The 20,647-nt window shown below is 58.3% G+C and overlaps 1 protein-coding gene across 1 annotated transcript in view; it reads right to left on the bottom strand.

Annotated features, from left to right (window-relative positions):
* Window positions 1–1,514: 1,514 nt before the first annotated feature.
* Window positions 1,515–20,647, bottom strand: part of ILVBL (ilvB acetolactate synthase like) — a 36,077-nt gene continuing 16,944 nt past the window's right edge. The window contains 9 exon segments of the mRNA XM_053968332.1: window positions 1,515–1,819; window positions 2,803–2,908; window positions 4,743–4,814; window positions 5,570–5,640; window positions 7,216–7,385; window positions 8,722–8,836; window positions 10,288–10,422; window positions 10,918–11,054; window positions 12,336–12,433. Coding sequence (XP_053824307.1) covers window positions 1,590–1,819; window positions 2,803–2,908; window positions 4,743–4,814; window positions 5,570–5,640; window positions 7,216–7,385; window positions 8,722–8,836; window positions 10,288–10,422; window positions 10,918–11,054; window positions 12,336–12,433 — 1,134 coding nt within the window. The 3' untranslated portion in view covers window positions 1,515–1,589.

Below are 20,647 nucleotides of genomic sequence, written 5' to 3'. Positions count from 1 at the left end.
GAGGAGGCGGCGCCGCCGCTTTTTCCGCTCCGGTTCCGGCTGGGTTGGGTCGAAACGGGGCCAAAAATCAGCCCAAAAATGGGAAAGAAATGAAAAATAATGGGGGAAAAGTGGCAAAAAATGGGAAAGAAATGAAAAATAATGGGGAAAATCAGCCCAAAAATGGGAAAGAAATGAAAATAATGGGGAAAATCAGCCCAAAAATGGGAAAGAAATGAAAATAATGGGAAAATCAGCCCAAAAATGGGAAAGAAATTAAAATAATGGGGAAAATCAGCCCAAAAATGGGGAAAAACGGGAAAAAAAGGAAAAAATCCCCCCCAAATGGGGAGGGAAGCAGCTGTGCCCCCATCCAGCTGTGCCCCCATCCAGCTGTGCCCCCATTCCAGCTGTGCCCCCATCCAGCTCTGCCCCCATCCAGCTGTGCCCCCATTCCAGCTGTGCCCCCATCCAGCTCTGCCCCCGATCCAGCTGTGCCCCCGATCCAGCTGTGCCTCTGATCCAGCTGTGCCCCCATTCCAGCTGTGCCCCATTCCAGCTGTGCCCCCATCCAGCTCTGCCCCCATCCAGCTGTGCCCCATTCCAGCTGTTCCCATTCCAGCTGTGCCTCTGATCCAGCTGTTCCCATTCCAGCTGTGCCCCATTCCAGCTGTGCCCCCATCCAGCTCTGCCCCCGATCCAGCTGTGCCCCCATCCAGCTGTTCCATTCCAGCTGTTCCATTCCAGCTGTTCCCCCATTCCAGCTGTTCCATTCCAGCTGTTCCATTCCAGCGTCCCGGGGGGTCCTTGGGGGGACCTTTGGTGACCCTTGGGGACACCCTGGTGACACTCGATGACCCTTGGTGGCACTTGGGGCCACTCTGGTGACATTTGGTGACCCTTGGTGACACCTGATGACCTTTGGGGACCCTCAATGACCTTTGATGACCCTTGGTGACACTCGATGACCTTTGGGGACACTCAATGATCCTTGGTGACACTCAATGACCCTTGGGAACCCTTGGGGACACTTGATGACCTTTGGGGACACTCAATGATCCTTGGTGACCCTTGGTGACACTCGATGACCCTTGGGGACACTTGATGACCTTTGGGGACACTCGATGACCCTTGGGGACCCTTGGTGACACTCAGTGACCCTTGGTGGCACTTGGGGCCACTCTGACCCTTGGTGAGCCTTGACGACCCTTGGTGGCCCTTGGGGACACTCAATGACACTCGATGACCCTTGATGACCGCTGGTGACCCCTGGTGACCCTGGTGGCCCTCGGTGACATTTGGTGACACTCAGTGACCCTTGATGACCGTTGGTGACCCTTGGTGATGCTCTGGTGACATTTGGGGACACTTGATGACACCCTGGTAAGCCCTTGATGACCCTTGATGACCCTTGATGACCCTTGGTGGCTTTTGGTGACCCTTGATGACCCTTGGTGGCCCTTGGTGACCCTTGGGGACACTCAGTGACCCTTGATGACCCCTGGGGGCTCTCAATGACACTCAATGACACTCGGTGACACTCGATGACATTTGGTGACACTTGGGGACACTCAGTGACCCTCGGTGACCCCGGTGGCCCTCGGTGCCGCTCAGACGGACACGGAGCCCTGCCGGAAGTCGCTGGGGCCCAGGAGGGCGTTGACGAGGACGGGGTGGCCTCGGTGGCACTCGGCCTGCGCCGCCCTCAGCACGGCCACCACCCTGTCCCCGCTGTCCCCTCCGGCGTCCCCGCTGTCCCCAACGCTGTCCCCAACGCTGTCCCCAACGCTGTCCAGGACGAAGCCTCGGCCGCCCAGCGCCGCCGCCACCGCGTGGTAATCTGGGGACACATGGGTGGCATTGTCACCTCCACGGGGGTGGCATTGTCACCTCCATGGGTGGCATTGTCACCCAGGGGTGGCATTGTCACCAGGGGTGGCATTGTCACTGCTAAAGGTGGCATTGTCACCTCCATGGGTGGCATTGTCACCAGGGGTGGCATTGTCACCAGGGGTGGCATTGTCACCAGGGGTGGCATTGTCACTGCTAAAGGTGGCATTGTCACCTCCATGGGTGGCATTGTCACCAGGGGTGGCATTGTCACTGCTAAAGGTGGCATTGTCAACTCCATGGGTGGCATTGTCACCCAGGGGTGGCATTGTCACTGCTAAAGGTGGCATTGTCACCCAGGGGTGGCATTGTCACTGCTAAAGGTGGCATTGTCAACTCCATGGGTGGCATTGTCACCCAGGGGTGGCATTGTCACTGCTAAAGGTGGCATTGTCACCTCCACGGGTGGCATTGTCACCTCCATGGGTGGCATTGTCACCAGGGGGGCAGGTCAGTGGTCACTCAGTGGTCACTTGGTCACTCAGTGGTTATGGATCAGTTGGTCAGTTGGTCAGTGGTCACTCACTGGTCAGTTGGTCAGTGGTTACTCAGTGGTCACTCAGTGGTCAGTGGTCACTCAGTGGTCACTCGGTCACTCAGGGGTCAGTGGTCACTCAGTGGTCACTCAGTGGTCAGTGGTCAGTGGTCACTCAGTGGTCAGTTGGTCACTCAGTGGTCACTCAGTGGTCACTCAGTGGTCACTCAGTGGTCACTCACCGCTGAAGGCCAGGCCGCAGCCCATGGCACTGCCCAGCAGGGGGAGCTGCTGTCCCCAGTGTCCCCTGGCCATGGGTCACTTATGGGTCACTTATGGGTCACTTATGGGTCACTTATGGGTTATGGGTCAGTTATGGGTCAGTTATGGGTCAGTTATGGGTCAGTGGTCACTCAGGGGTCAGTTGGTCACTCAGTGGTCACTCAGTGGTCACTCACCGCTGAAGGCCAGGCCGCAGCCCACGGCGCTGCCCAGCAGCGGGAGCTGCTCGCGGCTGATCTGGGTCCAGCCGGCGTCGTTGCCAACCAGGGCGATGACCGGGACCTGGGGACAAACGGGGACACGGTGACACGGGGACAGGGACACGGGGACACGGGGACACGGGGACAGGGACACGGGGACACGGGGACAGGGACACGGGGACACGGGGACACGGGGACAGGGACACGGGGACACGGGGACAGGGACACGGTGACACGGGGACAGGGACAGGGACACTGGGACAGGGACACGGGGACACGGGGACACAGGGACAGGGACACAGGGACAGGGACACAGGGACATGGGGACAGCGATGGGGACACAGGGACACGGGGACACGGGGACACGGGGACAGGGACAGGGACACGGGGACACGGGGACACGGGGACACAGGGACAGGGACACAGTGACAGTGACACAGGGACCTGGGGACAGCGAGAGGGACACGGTGACACAGGGACAGGGACACAGGGACAGGGACACGGGGACCTGGGGACAGCGACAGGGACACGGTGACACAGGGACAGGGACAAGGGGACACAGGGACAGGGACACAGTGACAGTGACACAGGGACCTGGGGACAGCGAGAGGGACACGGTGACACGGGGGCAGGGACACAGGGACAGGGACAGGGACACGGGGACAAAGTGACACGGGGACAGGGACAGGGACATGGGGACAGGGACAGGGACATGGGGACAAAGTGACACAGGGACAGGGACATGGGGAAAGGGACACAGGGACCTGGGAACAGCAATGGGGACACAGGGACATGGGGACACAGGGACAGGGACAGAGTGACACAGCTGGGGACACAGGGACAGGGACAATGACAGGTGACAGTGGCACTGACAGGGGACCATGACAGTGACAATGACAGTGACAGGGACAGGTGACAGGTGACAGTGATGGTGACACAGTGACGATGCCAGGTGACAGTGACAGTGACAGTAACAATCACAGTGCTGGTGACAATGACAGTGACAATGACAGGTGACAGTGACAGGTGACAGTGACATTGACAGGTGACAGTGACAGGTGACAGTGACAGTGGCAGTGACAGGTGACAGTGACAGTGGCAGTGATAGGTGACAGTGGCAGTGGCAGTGACAGGTGACAATGACAGGTGACAGGTGACAGTGACAGTGGCAGTGACACAGTGACAGTGACAGGTGACAATGACAGTGGCAGTGGCAGTGACAGTGACACAGTCACAGTGACAGTGACAGTGGCAGTGACAGTGACAGGTGACAGGTGACAGTGACAGTGGCAGTGACATTGACAGGTGACAGTGGCAGTGGCAGTGACAAGTGACAGTGACAGTGACAGCGGCAGTGGCAGTGACACAGTGACAGTGACAGGTGACAGGTGACAGTGACACAGTGACAGGTGACAGGTGACAATGACAGGTGACAGGTGACAGTGACACAGTGACAGGTGACAGGTGACAGTGACAGGTGACAGGTGACAGTGGCAGTGACAGCAGCAGTGGCAGTGACACAGTGACAGTGACAGGTGACAGGTGACAGTGACACAGTGACAGGTGACAGGTGACAATGACAGGTGACAGGTGACAGTGACACAGTGACAGGTGACAGGTGACAGTGGCAGTGACAGGTGACAGGTGACAATGACAGGTGACAGGTGACAGGTGACAGTGACACAGTGACAGGTGACAGGTGACAGGTGACAGTGACAGGTGACAGGTGACAGGTGACAGGTGACAGTGACAGTGACAGGTGACAGGTGACAATGACAGGTGACAGGTGACAGGTGACAGGTGACAGTGGCAGTGACAGGTGACAGGTGACAATGACAGGTGACAGGTGACAGTGACACAGTGACAGGTGACAGGTGACAGGTGACAGTGGCAGTGACAGCAGCAGTGGCAGTGACCTTGTGGCGCACGAAGGTGTCGAACTCCATCAGGCTGAAGCCCAGGGAGCCGTCCCCGTACAGGACCCACACCTGGGACAGTCCCCGAGTGTCACCCCGGTGACACCCCGGTGCCACCAGAGTGTCACCCGAGTGTCACCCGAGTGTCACCCGAGTGTCACCCCAGCGTCACCCCAGTGTCACTGCGGGTGGCTCTGGGGACCCTCCAACCCCCCCAATGTCCCCCCATCCCCCAAAGTCCCCAATCCTCCCAATGTCCCCAAATGTCCCCAAATGTCCCCAGTGCTGCCACCCCCTTCCCAATGTCCCCAATGTCCCCATCCCCCAACTGTCCCCAATGTCCCCAATGTCCCCTTGTCCTCCCAGTGTCCCCCCTGTTCCCTCATCCCCCATCCCTCAATGTCCCCAATGTCCCCCCAATGTCCCCAATGTCCCCCATCCCCAATCCCCCCAATGTCCCCAATATCCCCAATCCCCCACTGTCCCCTCGCTGTCCCCCCAGTGTCCCCAATCCCCAATGTCCCCTCGCTGTCCCCCCAGTGTCCCCAATCCCCCACTGTCCCCTCGCTGTCCCCCCAGTGTCCCCAATCCCCAATGTCCCCTCGCTGTCCCCCCAGTGTCCCCAATCCCCCAATGTCCCCTCGCTGTCCCCCCAGTGTCCCCAATGTCCCCAATGTCCCCTCGCTGTCCCCCCAGTGTCCCCAATCCCCACTGTCCCCTCGCTGTCCCCCCAGTGTCCCCAATCCCCAATGTCCCCTCGCTGTCCCCCCAGTGTCCCCAATGCCCCCACTGTCCCCTCGCTGTCCCCCCAGTGTCCCCGCTGTCACCTCAGCCTCGGGCCGGCAGAGTTTGGCCCCGAGCGCGAATCCTCCGCCCACGCCCAGCGTGCCAAAGGGACCTGAGGGGACACGGGGACATCAGTGCCACCGCTGCTGGGGACAGCAGTGCCACCGCCGCTGCCACCAGGGACAGCTGGGACAGCAGTGCCACTGCCACTGCCGCCAGGGACACCAGGGACACGGGGACATCAGTGCCACCACCACTGCCACCAGGGACAGCTGGGACAGCAGTGCCACCACCACTGCCACCAGGGACAGCGGGGACAGCAGTGCCACTGCCAGTGCCACCAGGGACAGCGGGGACATGGGGACATCAGTGCCACCGCCACCAGGGACATCAGTGCCACCGCCGCTGGGGACATCAGTGCCACCGCCACCAGGGACATCAGTGCCACCGCCGCTGGGGACATCAGTGCCACCGCCACCAGGGACATCAGTGCCACCGCCACCGGGGACATCAGTGCCACCGCCACCAGGGACATCAGTGCCACCGCCGCTGGGGACATCAGTGCCACCGCCACCAGGGACATCAGTGCCACCGCCGCTGGGGACATCAGTGCCACCGCCACCAGGGACATCAGTGCCACCGCCACCGGGGACATCAGTGCCACCGCCACCAGGGACATCAGTGCCACCGCCGCTGGGGACATCAGTGCCACCGCCACCAGGGACATCAGTGCCACCGCCACCGGGGACATCAGTGCCACCGCCACCAGGGACATCAGTGCCACCGCCGCTGGGGACATCAGTGCCACCGCCACCAGGGACATCAGTGCCACCGCCGCTGGGGACATCAGTGCCACCGCCACCGGGGACATCAGTGCCACCGCCACTGCCACCAGGGACAGCAGGGACACGGGGACAGCAGTGCCACCGCCACTGCCACCAGGGACAGCAGGGACACGGGGACATCAGTGCCACCACCGCTGCCACCAGGGACAGCGGGGACAGCAGTGCCACCACCACTGCCACCAGGGACAGCAGGGACACGGGGACAGCAGTGCCACCGCCACTGCCACCGGGGATAGCAGGGACACGGGGACAGCAGTGCCACCGCTGCTGGGGACATCAGTGCCACCGCTGCTGCCACCAGGGACAGCGGGGACACGGGAACATCAGTGCCACCGCCGCTGCCACCAGGGACAGCGGGGACATCAGTGCCACCACACCTGGGACATGGGGACAGCAGGGACACAGGGGACAGAGGGGACATCAGGAGACAGAGGGGTCAGTGGGGACATCACCGCCACACACTGGCTGTGTCCCCACGTGTCCCCAAACTGTCGCCATGTGTCCCTGGGCTGGGGTGGCCATGTCCCCAAACTGTCCCCACATGTCCCCACGTGTCCCCGCGTGTCCCCTGGCCGCGGTGGCTGTGTCCCCACGTGTCCCCGCGTGTCCCCACGTGTCCCTGCGTGTCCCTGCGTGTCCCCGCGTGTCCCTGCGTGTCCCCTGGCCGCGGTGGCCGTGTCCCCGCGTGTCCCCACGTGTCCCCGTGTGTCCCCACGTGTCCCCGTGTGTCCCGCGTGTCCCCTGGCCGCGGTGGCCATGTCCCCGTGTGTCCCCGTGTGTCCCCGTGTGTCCCCACGTGTCCCTGCGTGTCCCCGCGTATCCCCTGGCCGCCGTGGCCGTACCGGGGTCCAGCCAGGCCAGCGGCTGCCGGGGCCGGACGATGTAGGCGGCCGTGGCCACGAAGTCGCCTCCGTCGGCCACCAAGAGGCTTCGGGGTGACAGCACCTGGTCCAGGGCCTGCAGCAGCGCCAGCGGGTTCAGGTGACACGGGGGGGACACGGCGGCCTTGGCCCTGCGGGACGGGGGGACAGGGCGGGTCTGAGCCCAAAAATCCCCCAAAAATCCCCCAAAAATCCCAAATGGGGGGGGTCTGAGCCCAAAAATCCCCAAAAATCCCCCAAAATCTCAAATGGGAGGTCTGACCCCAAAAATCCCAAAAATCCCCAAAAATCCCAAATGGGCGGGTCTGAGCCCAAAAATCCCCAAAAAACCCAAATGGGGGTCTGAGCCCAAAAATCCCAAATGGGCAGGTCTGAGCCCAAAAATCCCAAAGAAATCCCTCAAAAGGGGGTCTGAACCCAAAAATCCCCAAAAATCCCAAATGGGGGGGTCATCTGAATCCAAAAATCACCAAAAATCCCCCAAAAATCCCAAATGGGGGGGTCTGAGCCCAAAAATCCCCAAAAAAAGGGAATGACCCCAAAAATCCCACATGGGGAGGCTGAGCCGAAAAATCCCCTCTTGTCCTCTCACCAGGTCTGCTGCTCCTTGTCCCCTCTGTCCCCATACCTGTCCCTGTCCCCACCCTGTCCCCATCCCCATTTCCTTGTCCCCACCCGGGTCCCACCATTCCCTGTCCCCTCTATCCCTGTCCTCGGTGTCCCTGTCCTCGGTGTCCCCGTGTCCCCTCACCGGTTGTGCCACTCTCTGTCCCCTCTGTCCCCGTGTCCCTGTCCCCGTGTCCCTGTCCCCTCTGTCCCCTCTGTCCCTGTCCCTGTCCCCATGTCCCTGTCCCCATGTCCCTGTCCCCGTGTCCCTCACCGGTTGTGCCACTCCCTGTCCCCTCTGTCCCCGTGTCCCTGTCCCCGTGTCCCTGTCCCCTCTGTCCCCTCTGTCCCCATACCTGTCCCCATGTCCCTGTCCCCATGTCCCTGTCCCCGTGTCCCTCACCGGTTGTGCCACTCCCTGTCCCGTCTGTCCCCGTGTCCCTGTCCCCATGTCCCTGTCCCCTCTGTCCCTGTCCGTGTCCCTCACCGGTTTTGCCGCTCCCTGTCCCCTCTGTCCCCGTGTCCCTGTCCCCGTGTCCCTGTCCCCTCTGTCCCCGTGTCCCTGTCCCCGTGTCTCCGTCCCCGTGTCCCTGTCCCCATGTCCCTGTCCCCGTGTCCCTGTCCCCGTGTCCCTGTGCCCGTGTCCCCTCACCGGTTGTGCCGCTCCCTGTCCCCGTGTCCCTGTCCCCGTGTCTCCGTCCCCGTGTCCCTGTCCCCATGTCCCTGTCCCCGTGTCCCTGTCCCCGTGTCCCTGTGCCCGTGTCCCCTCACCGGTTGTGCCGCTCCCTGTCCCCGTGTCCCTGTCCCCATGTCCCTGTCCCTGTCCCCTCTGTCCCTGTCCCTGTCCCCGTGTCCCCTCACCGGTTGTGCCGCTCCCGCTCCGTCTCCGCCTCCCGCAGCCGCTCCAGCCACTCCCGGGGGCAGGAGAGGCCCGGGAGGCTCCGGGCCAGCGCCACCACGAAGGACGCGGGGTCACCTGCGGGGTCAGAGTGTCACCGGGGGCACAGAGTGTCACTGGGGGCACAGAGTGTCACTGGGGACCCCAAAGTGTCACCAAGAACCCCAAAGTGTCACCTGCGGGGTCAGGGTGTCACTGGGACCCCAAAGTGTCACCTGCGGGGTCAGAGTGTCACCGGGGGCACAGAGTGTCACCTGCGGGGCACAGAGTGTCACTGGGACCCCAGAGTGTCACCTGCAGGGTCAGAGTGTCACTGGGGGCACAGAGTGTCACCAGGACCCCAGAGTGTCACTGGGACCCCAGAGTGTCACCTGCAGGGTCAGAGTGTCACCAGGGGCACAGAGTGTCACCAGGACCCCAGAGTGTCACTGGGACCCCAGAGTGTCACCTGCAGGGTCAGAGTGTCACTGGGGGCACAGAGTGTCACTGGGGACCCCAGAGTGTCACCAAGAACCCCAAAGTGTCACCTGCGGGGTCAGAGTGTCACCGGGGGCACAGAGTGTCACCTGCGGGGCACAGAGTGTCACCGGGACCCCAGAGTGTCACTGGGACCCCAGAGTGTCACCTGCAGGGTCAGAGTGTCACCGGGGGCACAGAGTGTCACCTGCAGGGTCAGAGTGTCACCGGGGGCACAGAGTGTCACCTGCAGGGTCAGAGTGTCACCGGGGGCACAGAGTGTCACTGGGACCCCAGAGTGTGACTGGGACCCCAGAGTGTCACCTGCAGGGTCAGAGTGTCACCGGGGGCACAGAGTGTCACGGGGACCCCAGAGTGTCACCTGTGGGGTCAGAGTGTCACTGGGACCCCAGAGTGTCACCTGCGGGGTCAGAGTGTCACCGGGGGCACAGAATGTCACTGGGACCCCAGAGTGTGACTGGGACCCCAGTGTCACCTGCAGGGTCAGAGTGTCACCGGGGGCACAGAGTGTCACCTGCAGGGTCAGAGTGTCACCGGGGGCACAGAGTGTCACTGGGACCCCAGGGTGTCACCTGCAGGGTCAGAGTGTCACCGGGACCCCAGAGTGTCACCAGGGACCCCAGAGTGTCACCAGGGACCCCAAACCAGCTGGGGACAGCCCCAAACCGGCTCAGTTCCACCCCAAACCAGAACAGTTCCACCCCAAAACGGTTCATTTGTGTCTCCAAAGCGGTTCATTCCGCCCCAAACCGGTTCATTCCGCCCCAAACCGGTTCATTCCGCCCCAAACCGGTTCATTTGTGTCCCCAAAGCGGTTCATTCCACCCCAAACCGGATCATTTGTGCCCCCAGAGCCCCTCACCCTGCACGGCCAGCTGGGGTTTCCAGAAGATGTCAGGTCACAGTTTGACCCCAAAACCGCCTCATTCCAACCCCAAACCGCCTCATTCTAACCCCAAACTGGTTCATCCCGCCCCAAACCGGTTCATTCCAACCCCAAAGCGGTTCATTCCACCCCCAAAGTGGTTCATTTGTGCCCCCAGAGCCCTCACCCTGCACGGCCAGCCGGGGTTTCCAGAAGACGTCGGAATTGCGCAGCAGCTGCGCCCGGTCGCGGTTGACGGCCACCACGGCGGTGCCGCGGCCAAAGAGGCGCCCGTAGGACAGGCGGAAATCGCAGACGGTCCCTTTGGGGGGGACAGGGGGGTCAGCAGGGGACACACGGGGGGCAGGGGGGCAGCAGGGGACACACGGGGGGCAGGGGGTCAGCAGGGGACACACGGGGGGCAGAGGGGTCAGCAGGGGACACACGGGGGTCAGGGGGTCAGCAGGGGACACACGGGGGGCAGGGGGGTCAGCAGGGGACACACGGGGGGCAGGGGGTCAGCAGGGGACACACAGGGGGCAGGGGGTCAGCAGGGGACACACGGGGGGCAGGGGGGCAGCAGGGGACACACGGGGGTCAGGGGGTCAGCAGGGGACACACGGGGGTCAGGGGGTCAGCAGGGGACACACGGGGGTCAGGGGGTCAGCAGGGGACACACGGGGGGCAGGGGGGTCAGCAGGGGACACACGGGTGGCAGGGGGTCAGCAGGGGACACACGGGGGGCAGGGGGGTCAGCAGGGGACACACGGGGGGCAGGGGGGCAGCAGGGGACACACGGGGACATCCCCAGAGGTACCTGCCAGCAGCACCAGGTCGGCGTCGCGCAGCGCGTCGCGGCGCTTGTGCCGCAGCAGCAGGGGACACTCGGGGGGCAGCAGCCCCCGCGCCGCCCCCCCCAGGTAGCAGGGGACACCCAGGGACTGCAGGGCCGAGCTGGGGACGGCGCGGGGGACAGGGGCTCGGTTTGGACCCAAAACTGGCTCGGTTTGGACCCAAAACTGGCTCGGTTTGGACCCAAAACTGGCTCGGTTTGGACCCAAAAATGGCACAGTTTGGACCCAAAACTGGCTCGGTTTGGACCCAAAAGTGGCTCGGTTTGGACCCAAAAGTGGCTCGGTTTGGACCCAAAAGTGGCTCAATTTGGACCCAAAAGTGGCTCAACCCAGACCCCAAACCGGCTCCGTTTGGCCCCAAAACATCTCAGCTGGGACCCGAGTCCCTCCCAGTCCATCCCAGTTCATCCCAGTCCATCCCAGTCCCATTCCCAGTCCCTCCCAGTCCATCCCAGTCCCTCCCAGTCCGTCCCAGTCTGTCCCAGTCCGTCCCAGTTGATCCCAGTCCCTCCCAGTCCCTCCCAGTCCGTCCCAGTCCGTCCCAGTTGATCCCAGTCTGTCCCAGTCCATCCCAGCCCCTCCCAGTCCCATTCCCAGTCCCTCCCAGTCCCATTCCCAGTCCCATTCCCAGTCCATCCCAGTCCCTCCCAGTCCGTCCCAGTCCCTCCCAGTCCGTCCCAGTCCCTCCCAGTCTGGCCTAGTCTGTCCCAGTCCCTCGCAGTCCCATTCCCAGTCCATCCCAGTCCGTCCCAGTCCCTCCCAGTCCCATTCCCAGTCCATCCCAGTCCATCCCAGTCCCTCCCAGTCCCATTCCCAGTCCATCCCAGTCCCTCCCAGTTCGTCCCAGTCCCTCCCAGTTCCTCCCAGTCCCTCGCAGTCCCATTCCCAGTCCATCCCAGTCCATCCCAGTCCCATTCCCAGTCCATCCCAGTCCCTCCCAGTCCCATTCCCAGTCCATCCCAGTCCATCCCAGTCCATCCCAGTCCATCCCAGTCCGTCCCAGTCCATCCCAGTCCATCCCATTCCCATTCCCAGTCCATCCCAGTCCCATTCCCAGTCCATCCCAGTCCATCCCAGTCCATCCTAGTCCGTCCCAGTCCCATTCCCAGTCCCATTCCCAGTCCATCCCAGTCCCATTCCCAGTCCGTCCCAGTCCCTCCCAGTCCATCCCAGTCCGTCCCAGTCCGTCCCAGTTTAATCCCAGTCCGTCCCAGTTTAATCCCAGTCCCATTCCCAGTCTGTCCCAGTCCCATTCCCAGTCCGTCCCAGTCCCTCCCAGTCCATCCCAGTCCGTCCCAGTCCGTCCCAGTTTAATCCCAGTCTGTCCCAGTCCGTCCCAGTTTAATCCCAGTCCGTCCCAGTCTGTCCCAGTCCGGCTCACCGCAGCTCCTCGGCCGGCGTTGGGGGCAGCAGGGCCTGGCTCCCCACGAGCACCAGCGGCCGCTGGGCCCGGCTTAACAGCTCCGAGCAGAGCTGCACCTGGGGTTAAACCGGGATTAACCCCGCAGGGCCGGGATTAACCCCAAACCGGGATTAACCCCAAACCCAAACCGGGACTAACCCCAAACCGGGACTAACCCCAAAACTGGGACTAACCCCAAACCGGGACTAACCCCAAACCCAAACTCGGATTAACCCCAAACCGGGACTAACCCCAAACCGGGACTAACCCCAAACCGGGACTACCACAAACTGGGACTAACCCCAAACCGGGACTAACCCCAAAACCTGGACTAACCCCAAAACCGGGACTAACCCCAAACCGGGACTAACCCCAAAACTGGGACTAACCCCAAACCGGGACTAACCCCAAAACCTGGACTAACCCCAAAACCGGGACTAACCCCAAACCGGGACTAACCCCAAAACCTGGACTAACCCCAAAACCGGGACTAACCCCAAAACCGGAACTACCCCAAAACTGGGACTAACCCCAAACCGGGACTAACCCCAAACCAGGACTAACCCCAAGACCTGGACTAACCCCAAAACTGGGACTAACCCCAAACCGGGACTAACCCCAAACCCAAACTGGGATTAACCCCAAACCGGGACTAACCCCAAACCCAAACTGGGATTAACCCCAAACCGGGATTAACCCCAAAACCGGAACTACCCCAAAACCCAAACCGGGATTAACCCCAAAACTGGGATTAACCCCAAAACTGGGACTAACCCCAAACCGGGACTAACCCCAAAACCGGGACTAACCCCAAAACCTGGACTAACCCCAAACCGGGACTAACCCCAAAACCTGGACTAACCCCAAAACCGGGACTAACCCCAAAACCGGAACTACCCCAAAACTGGGACTAACCCCAAACCGGGACTAACCCCAAACCAGGACTAACCCCAAAACCTGGACTAACCCCAAAACCGGGACTAACCCCAAAACTGGGACTTACCCCAAAACTGGGACTAACCCCAAACCGGGACTAACCCCAAAACCTGGACTAACCCCAAACCGGGACTAACCCCAAAACCTGGACTAACCCCAAAACCGGGACTAACCCCAAAACCTGGACTAACCCCAAAACCGGGACTAACCCCAAACCGGGACTAACCCCAAAACCTGGACTAACCCCAAAACCGGGACTAACCCCAAAACCGGGACTAACCCCAAAACCGGAACTACCCCAAAACTGGGACTAACCCCAAACCGGGACTAACCCCAAACCAGGACTAACCCCAAAACCTGGACTAACCCCAAAACCGGGTTTAATCCCAAAACTGGGATTAACCCCAAAACCGGAACTACCCCAAAACTGGGACTAACCCCAAACCGGGACTAACCCCAAAACCGGGTTTAATCCCAAAAGAACCAGGACCAACTCCAAACCCTTCTTTAGACTACGCCAAAACCGGGATTCATCCCAAAAGAGCCGAGACTAACCCCAAAACTGGGACTTACCCCAAAACTGGGACTAACCCCAAAAGAGCCGGGATTAACCCCAAACCCAGCTTTAGACCATCCCAGAACCAGGATTAAGCCCAAAAGAGCCGGGACTAACCCCAAAACTGGAAGTAACCCCAAAACTGGGACTAACCCCAAAACCGGGACTAACCCCAAAACTGGGACTAACCCCAAAACCTGGTTCAGACAACCCCAAAACCGGGACTAAACCCAAACCAGTCCAGATTAACCCCAAAAGAGCCGTGACTAACCCCAAAACTGGAAGTAACCCCAAAACCAGGACTAACCCCAAAACCAGGACTAACCCCAAAACCGAGACTAACCTCCATTTTGGGGTTTTGGGCTCTCACGTGTTTTGGGGTTTAACCCACTTTGGGGTTTTCCCCCGAATTTTGGGGCTTTTGGCCCCAAATCTTGGAGGTTTTTCCCTGGTTTTGGGGTCTCGCCTCTTTTGGGGTTTTTTGCCCCATTTTGGAGTTTTTCCCCCACATTTTGGGGTTTTACCCCTCTTTTGGGGTTTTGGGCTCTCACCTGTTTTGGGGTTTAACCCATTTTGGGGTTTTCTCCCCCGTTTTGGGGTCTTACCTGTTTGGAGATTTGGGGGTTTCACCTCTTTTGGGGTTTCCCCCCCACATTTTGGGGTTTTTTGCCCCATTTTGGGTTTTTTCCCCCCAGTTTGGGGGTTTTTCTCCCCATTTTTGGGCTGTGAACCTGTTTGGGTTTTGGGCTCTCACCTGTTTTGGGCTCTCACCTCTTTTGGGGTTTGTTTCAGTTTGGGCTCTCACCTGTTTGGGTTTCGTTTCGGGGTCTCACCTGTTTGGGGTTTGTTTTGGGTTTTGTTTTGGGGTCTCACCTGTTTTGGGGTCTCACCTATTTGGGGTTTTGGGCTCTCACCTGTCTCGGGGTTTGTTGTGGGGTTTGTTTCAGGGTTTGTTTTGGTTTGGGCTCCCACATGTTTGGGGTTTCTTTTGGGGTCTCACCTGTTTTGGGGTCTCAGCTATTTTGGGGTTTGTTTTGGGGTCTGTTTTGGGGTTTGTTTCGGTTGGGGGTCTCACCAGTTTTGGGGTCTGTTTTAGGGTTTGTTTTGGGGTTTGGGCTCTCACCTGTCTAGATTTTGGGGTCTCACCAGTTTTGGGGTCTGTTTTGGGGTCTGTTCTGGGGTCTGTTTTGGGGTCTCTTTTGGGGTCAGTTTCGGGGCCTCACTCGTTTTGGGGTCTGTTTTGGGGTCTGTTTCGGGGTTTGGGCTCTCACCTGTTTAGTTTCTGGGGTCTCACCAGTTTTGGGGTCTCTTTCGGGGTCAGTTTTGGGGTTGGGCTCTCACCTGTCTGGTTTTTGGGGTCTCACCAGTTTGGGGTCAGTTTCGGGGTCAGTTTCGGGGTCTGTTTTGGGGTCTGTTTTGGGGTCTGTTTTTGGGGTCTCACCAGTTATGGGGTCAGTTTTGGGGTCTGTTTTTGGGGTCTCACCAGTTTTGGGGTCAGTTTCGGGGTCAGTTTCGGGTCTGTTTTGGGGTCAGTTTTGGGGTCAGTTTCGGGTCAGTTTTGGGGTCAGTTTGGGGTCAGTTTTGGGGTCTGTTTTGGGCTCTCACCTGTCTGGTTTTTGGGGTCTCACCAGTTTGGGGTCTCTTTTGGGGTCAGTTTTGGGGTTGGGCTCTCACCTGTCTGGTTTTTGGGGTCTCAGCAGTTTCAGAGTCAGTTTTGGGGTCAATTTTGGGGTCAGTTTCGGGTCAGTTTCGGGGTCAGTTTCGGGTCAGTTTTGGGTCAGTTTTGGGGTCAGTTTGGGGTCAGTTTTGGGGTCAGTTTTGGGGTCAGTTTTGGGCTCTCACCAGTTTGGGGTCAGTTTCGGGTCAGTTTCGGGTCAGTTTTGGGTCAGTTTGGGGTCAGTTTTGGGGTCAGTTTGGGGTCAGTTTGGGGTCAGTTTTGGGGTCAGTTTGGGGTCAGTTTGGGGTCAGTTTCGGGTCAGTTTGGGGTCAGTTTTGGGGTCAGTTTTGGGGTCAGTTTCGGGTCAGTTTTGGGTCAGTTTTGGGTCAGTTTTGGGGTCAGTTTTGGGTCAGTTTTGGGGTCAGTTTTGGGTCAGTTTGGGGTCAGTTATGGGGTCAGTTTGGGGTCAGTTTGGGGTCAGTTTGGGGTCAGTTTGGGGTCAGTTTGGGGTCAGTTTTGGGTCAGTTTTGGGGTCAGTTTCGGGTCAGTTTTGGGGTCAGTTTTGGGGTCAGTTTGGGGTCAGTTTTGGGTCAGTTTTGGGGTCAGTTTTGGGGTCAGTTTTGGGATCAGTTTTGGGGTCAGTTTCGGGTCAGTTTCGGGTCAGTTTCGGGTCAGTTTTCGGTCAGTTTGGGGTCAGTTTTGGGGTCAGTTTTGGGTCAGTTTGGGGTCAGTTATGGGGTCAGTTTTGGGGTCAGTTTGGGGTCAGTTTTGGGTCAGTTTGGGGTCAGTTTTGGGGTCAGTTTCGGGTCAGTTTGGGGTCAGTTTCGGGGTCAGTTTCGGGTCAGTTTTGGGGTCAGTTTGGGGTCAGTTTGGGGTCAGTTTGGGGTCAGTTTCGGGTCAGTTTTGGGTCAGTTTTGGGTCAGTTTTGGGTCAGTTTTGGGGTCAGTTTTGGGGTCAGTTTTGGGCTCTCACCAGTTTGGGGTCAGTTTCGGGGTCAGTTTCGGGTCAGTTTTGGGTCAGTTTTGGGGTCAGTTTTGGGGTCAGTTTGGGGTCAGTTTGGGGTCAGTTTTGGGTCAGTTTGGGGTCAGTTTCGGGTCAGTTTGGGGTCAGTTTTGGGTCAGTTTGGGGTCAGTTTCGGGTCAGTTTTGGGTCAGTTTTGGGGTCAGTTTGGGGTCAGTTTTGGGGTCAGTTTTGGGGTCAGTTTTGGGCCCTCACCAGTTTGGGGTCAGTTTGGGGTCAGTTTGGGGTCAGTTTTGGGTCAGTTTTGGGGTCAGTTTGGGGTCAGTTTGGGGTCAGTTTTGGGTCAGTTTTGGGTCAGTTTTGGGGTCAGTTTTGGGGTCAGTTTCGGGTCAGTTTGGGGTCAGTTTTGGGTCAGTTTTGGGGTCAGTTTTGGGTCAGTTTTGGGGTCAGTTTTGGGTCAGTTTTGGGTCAGTTTTGGGATCAGTTTTGGGGTCAGTTTGGGGTCAGTTTGGGGTCAGTTTTGGGTCAGTTTTCGGTCAGTTTGGGGTCAGTTTTGGGGTCAGTTTGGGGTCAGTTTTGGGTCAGTTTGGGGTCAGTTTGGGGTCAGTTTTGGGGTCAGTTTTGGGTCAGTTTTGGGTCAGTTTTGGGTCAGTTTGGGGTCAGTTTTGGGGTCAGTTTTGGGTCAGTTTGGGGTCAGTTTGGGGTCAGTTTGGGGTCTGTTTGGGGTCAGTTTTGGGGTCAGTTTTGGGTCAGTTTTGGGTCAGTTTTGGGGTCAGTTTTGGGGTCAGTTTCGGGTCAGTTTTGGGTCAGTTTTTGGGTCAGTTTGGGGTCAGTTTGGGGTCAGTTTGGGGTCAGTTTGGGGTCAGTTTTGGGTCAGTTTGGGGTCAGTTTTGGGTCAGTTTTGGGGTCAGTTTCGGGTCAGTTTTGGGGTCAGTTTTGGGGTCAGTTTGGGGTCAGTTTTGGGTCAGTTTTGGGGTCAGTTTTGGGGTCAGTTTTGGGGTCAGTTTTGGGATCAGTTTTGGGGTCAGTTTCGGGTCAGTTTCGGGTCAGTTTCGGGTCAGTTTTCGGTCAGTTTGGGGTCAGTTTTGGGGTCAGTTTTGGGTCAGTTTGGGGTCAGTTATGGGGTCAGTTTGGGGTCAGTTTGGGGTCAGTTTTGGGTCAGTTTGGGGTCAGTTTTGGGGTCAGTTTCGGGTCAGTTTGGGGTCAGTTTCGGGGTCAGTTTCGGGTCAGTTTTGGGGTCAGTTTGGGGTCAGTTTCGGGTCAGTTTTGGGTCAGTTTTGGGTCAGTTTGGGGTCAGTTTTGGGGTCAGTTTTGGGGTCAGTTTTGGGCTCTCACCAGTTTGGGGTCAGTTTCGGGGTCAGTTTCGGGTCAGTTTTGGGTCAGTTTTGGGGTCAGTTTGGGGTCAGTTTGGGGTCAGTTTCGGGTCAGTTTGGGGTCAGTTTTGGGGTCAGTTTGGGGTCAGTTTTGGGTCAGTTTGGGGTCAGTTTGGGGTCAGTTTGGGGTCAGTTTGGGGTCAGTTTCGGGTCAGTTTGGGGTCAGTTTTGGGTCAGTTTTGGGGTCAGTTTCGGGTCAGTTTTGGGTCAGTTTTGGGGTCAGTTTGGGGTCAGTTTTGGGGTCAGTTTTGGGGTCAGTTTTGGGCTCTCACCAGTTTGGGGTCAGTTTGGGGTCAGTTTGGGGTCAGTTTTGGGTCAGTTTGGGGTCAGTTTCGGGTCAGTTTGGGGTCAGTTTTGGGTCAGTTTTGGGGTCAGTTTGGGGTCAGTTTGGGGTCAGTTTTGGGTCAGTTTTGGGTCAGTTTTGGGGTCACTTTTGGGGTCAGTTTCGGGTCAGTTTGGGGTCAGTTTTGGGTCAGTTTTGGGGTCAGTTTTGGGTCAGTTTTGGGGTCAGTTTTGGGTCAGTTTTGGGTCAGTTTTGGGGTCAGTTTTGGGGTCAGTTTCGGGTCAGTTTCGGGTCAGTTTCGGGTCAGTTTTCGGTCAGTTTGGGGTCAGTTTTGGGGTCAGTTTGGGGTCAGTTTTGGGTCAGTTTGGGGTCAGTTTGGGGTCAGTTTTGGGGTCAGTTTTGGGTCAGTTTCGGGTCAGTTTTGGGTCAGTTTTTGGTCAGTTTCGGGTCAGTTTTGGGTCAGTTTGGGGTCAGTTTGGGGTCAGTTTTGGGGTCAGTTTCGGGTCAGTTTGGGGTCAGTTTTGGGTCAGTTTTGGGGTCAGTTTTGGGTCAGTTTTGGGGTCAGTTTTGGGTCAGTTTTGGGTCAGTTTTGGGGTCAGTTTTGGGGTCAGTTTCGGGTCAGTTTCGGGTCAGTTTTGGGTCAGTTTCGGGTCAGTTTCGGGTCAGTTTGGGGTCAGTTTGGGGTCAGTATTGGGTCAGTTTGGGGTCAGTTTGGGGTCAGTTTTGGGGTCAGTTTTGGGTCAGTTTGGGGTCAGTTTTGGGTCAGTTTTGGGGTCAGTTTCGGGTCAGTTTTGGGGTCAGTTTGGGGTCAGTTTCGGGTCAGTTTGGGGTCAGTTTTGGGTCAGTTTTGGGGTCAGTTTTGGGGTCAGTTTTGGGATCAGTTTTGGGGTCAGTTTGGGGTCAGTTTCGGGTCAGTTTCGGGTCAGTTTTCGGTCAGTTTGGGGTCAGTTTTGGGGTCAGTTTTGGGTCAGTTTGGGGTCAGTTATGGGGTCAGTTTGGGGTCAGTTTGGGGTCAGTTTTGGGTCAGTTTGGGGTCAGTTTGGGGTCAGTTTTGGGGTCAGTTTCGGGTCAGTTTCGGGTCAGTTTGGGGTCAGTTTCGGGGTCAGTTTGGGGTCAGTTTCGGGTCAGTTTGGGGTCAGTTTGGGGTCAGTTTGGGGTCAGTTTCGGGTCAGTTTGGGGTCAGTTTTGGGTCAGTTTTGGGGTCAGTTTTGGGGTCAGTTTCGGGTCAGTTTGGGGTCAGTTTCGGGTCAGTTTTGGGTCAGTTTTGGGTCAGTTTTGGGCTCTCACCAGTTTGGGGTCAGTTTTGGGTCAGTTTTGGGTCAGTTTGGGGTCAGTTTGGGGTCAGTTTTGGGGTCAGTTTCGGGTCAGTTTGGGGTCAGTTTGGGGTCAGTTTTGGGGTCAGTTTGGGGTCAGTTTGGGGTCAGTTTGGGGTCAGTTTTGGGGTCAGTTTGGGGTCAGTTTTGGGGTCAGTTTGGGGTCAGTTTTGGGGTCAGTTTTGGGTCAGTTTCGGGTCAGTTTGGGGTCAGTTTTGGGGTCAGTTTTGGGGTCAGTTTTGGGTCAGTTTTGGGTCAGTTTTGGGTCAGTTTCGGGTCAGTTTGGGGTCTGTTTTGGGTCAGTTTTGGGGTCTGTTTCGGGTCAGTTTGGGGTCAGTTTTGGGGTCAGTTTTGGGTCAGTTTGGGGTCAGTTTTGGGGTCAGTTTTGGGTCAGTTTTGGGGTCAGTTTCGGGTCAGTTTTGGGGTCAGTTTGGGGTCAGTTTTGGGGTCTGTTTTGGGCTCTCACCTGTCTGGTTTTTGGGGTCTCACCAGTTTGGGGTCTCTTTTGGGGTCAGTTTTGGGGTTGGGCTCTCACCTGTCTGGTTTTTGGGGTCTCAGCAGTTTCAGAGTCAGTTTTGGGTCAATTTTGGGGTCAGTTTCGGGTCAGTTTCGGGGTCAGTTTCGGGTCAGTTTTGGGTCAGTTTTGGGGTCAGTTTGGGGTCAGTTTGGGGTCAGTTTTGGGGTCAGTTTTGGGCTCTCACCAGTTTGGGGTCAGTTTCGGGTCAGTTTCGGGTCAGTTTTGGGTCAGTTTTGGGGTCAGTTTGGGGTCAGTTTGGGGTCAGTTTTGGGGTCAGTTTGGGGTCAGTTTGGGGTCAGTTTCGGGTCAGTTTGGGGTCAGTTTGGGGTCAGTTTTGGGGTCAGTTTGGGGTCAGTTTGGGGTCAGTTTTGGGTCAGTTTTGGGGTCAGTTTTGGGTCAGTTTTGGGTCAGTTTTGGGGTCAGTTTTGGGGTCAGTTTCGGGTCAGTTTTGGGTCAGTTTCGGGTCAGTTTGGGGTCAGTTTGGGGTCAGTTTGGGGTCAGTTTTGGGTCAGTTTGGGGTCAGTTTGGGGTCAGTTTTGGGTCAGTTTCGGGTCAGTTTGGGGTCAGTTTTGGGGTCAGTTTGGGGTCAGTTTTGGGTCAGTTTTGGGGTCAGTTTTGGGGTCAGTTTTGGGGTCAGTTTTGGGATCAGTTTTGGGGTCAGTTTCGGGTCAGTTTCGGGTCAGTTTCGGGTCAGTT

The sequence above is a fragment of the Vidua chalybeata genome, chromosome 33 (genome assembly GCF_026979565.1).
Source record: "Vidua chalybeata isolate OUT-0048 chromosome 33, bVidCha1 merged haplotype, whole genome shotgun sequence".
NCBI lineage: Eukaryota > Metazoa > Chordata > Aves > Passeriformes > Viduidae > Vidua > Vidua chalybeata.
Note: the sequence above shows the minus strand (reverse complement) of the source record. Positions and strands in the feature narration are given on the sequence as shown.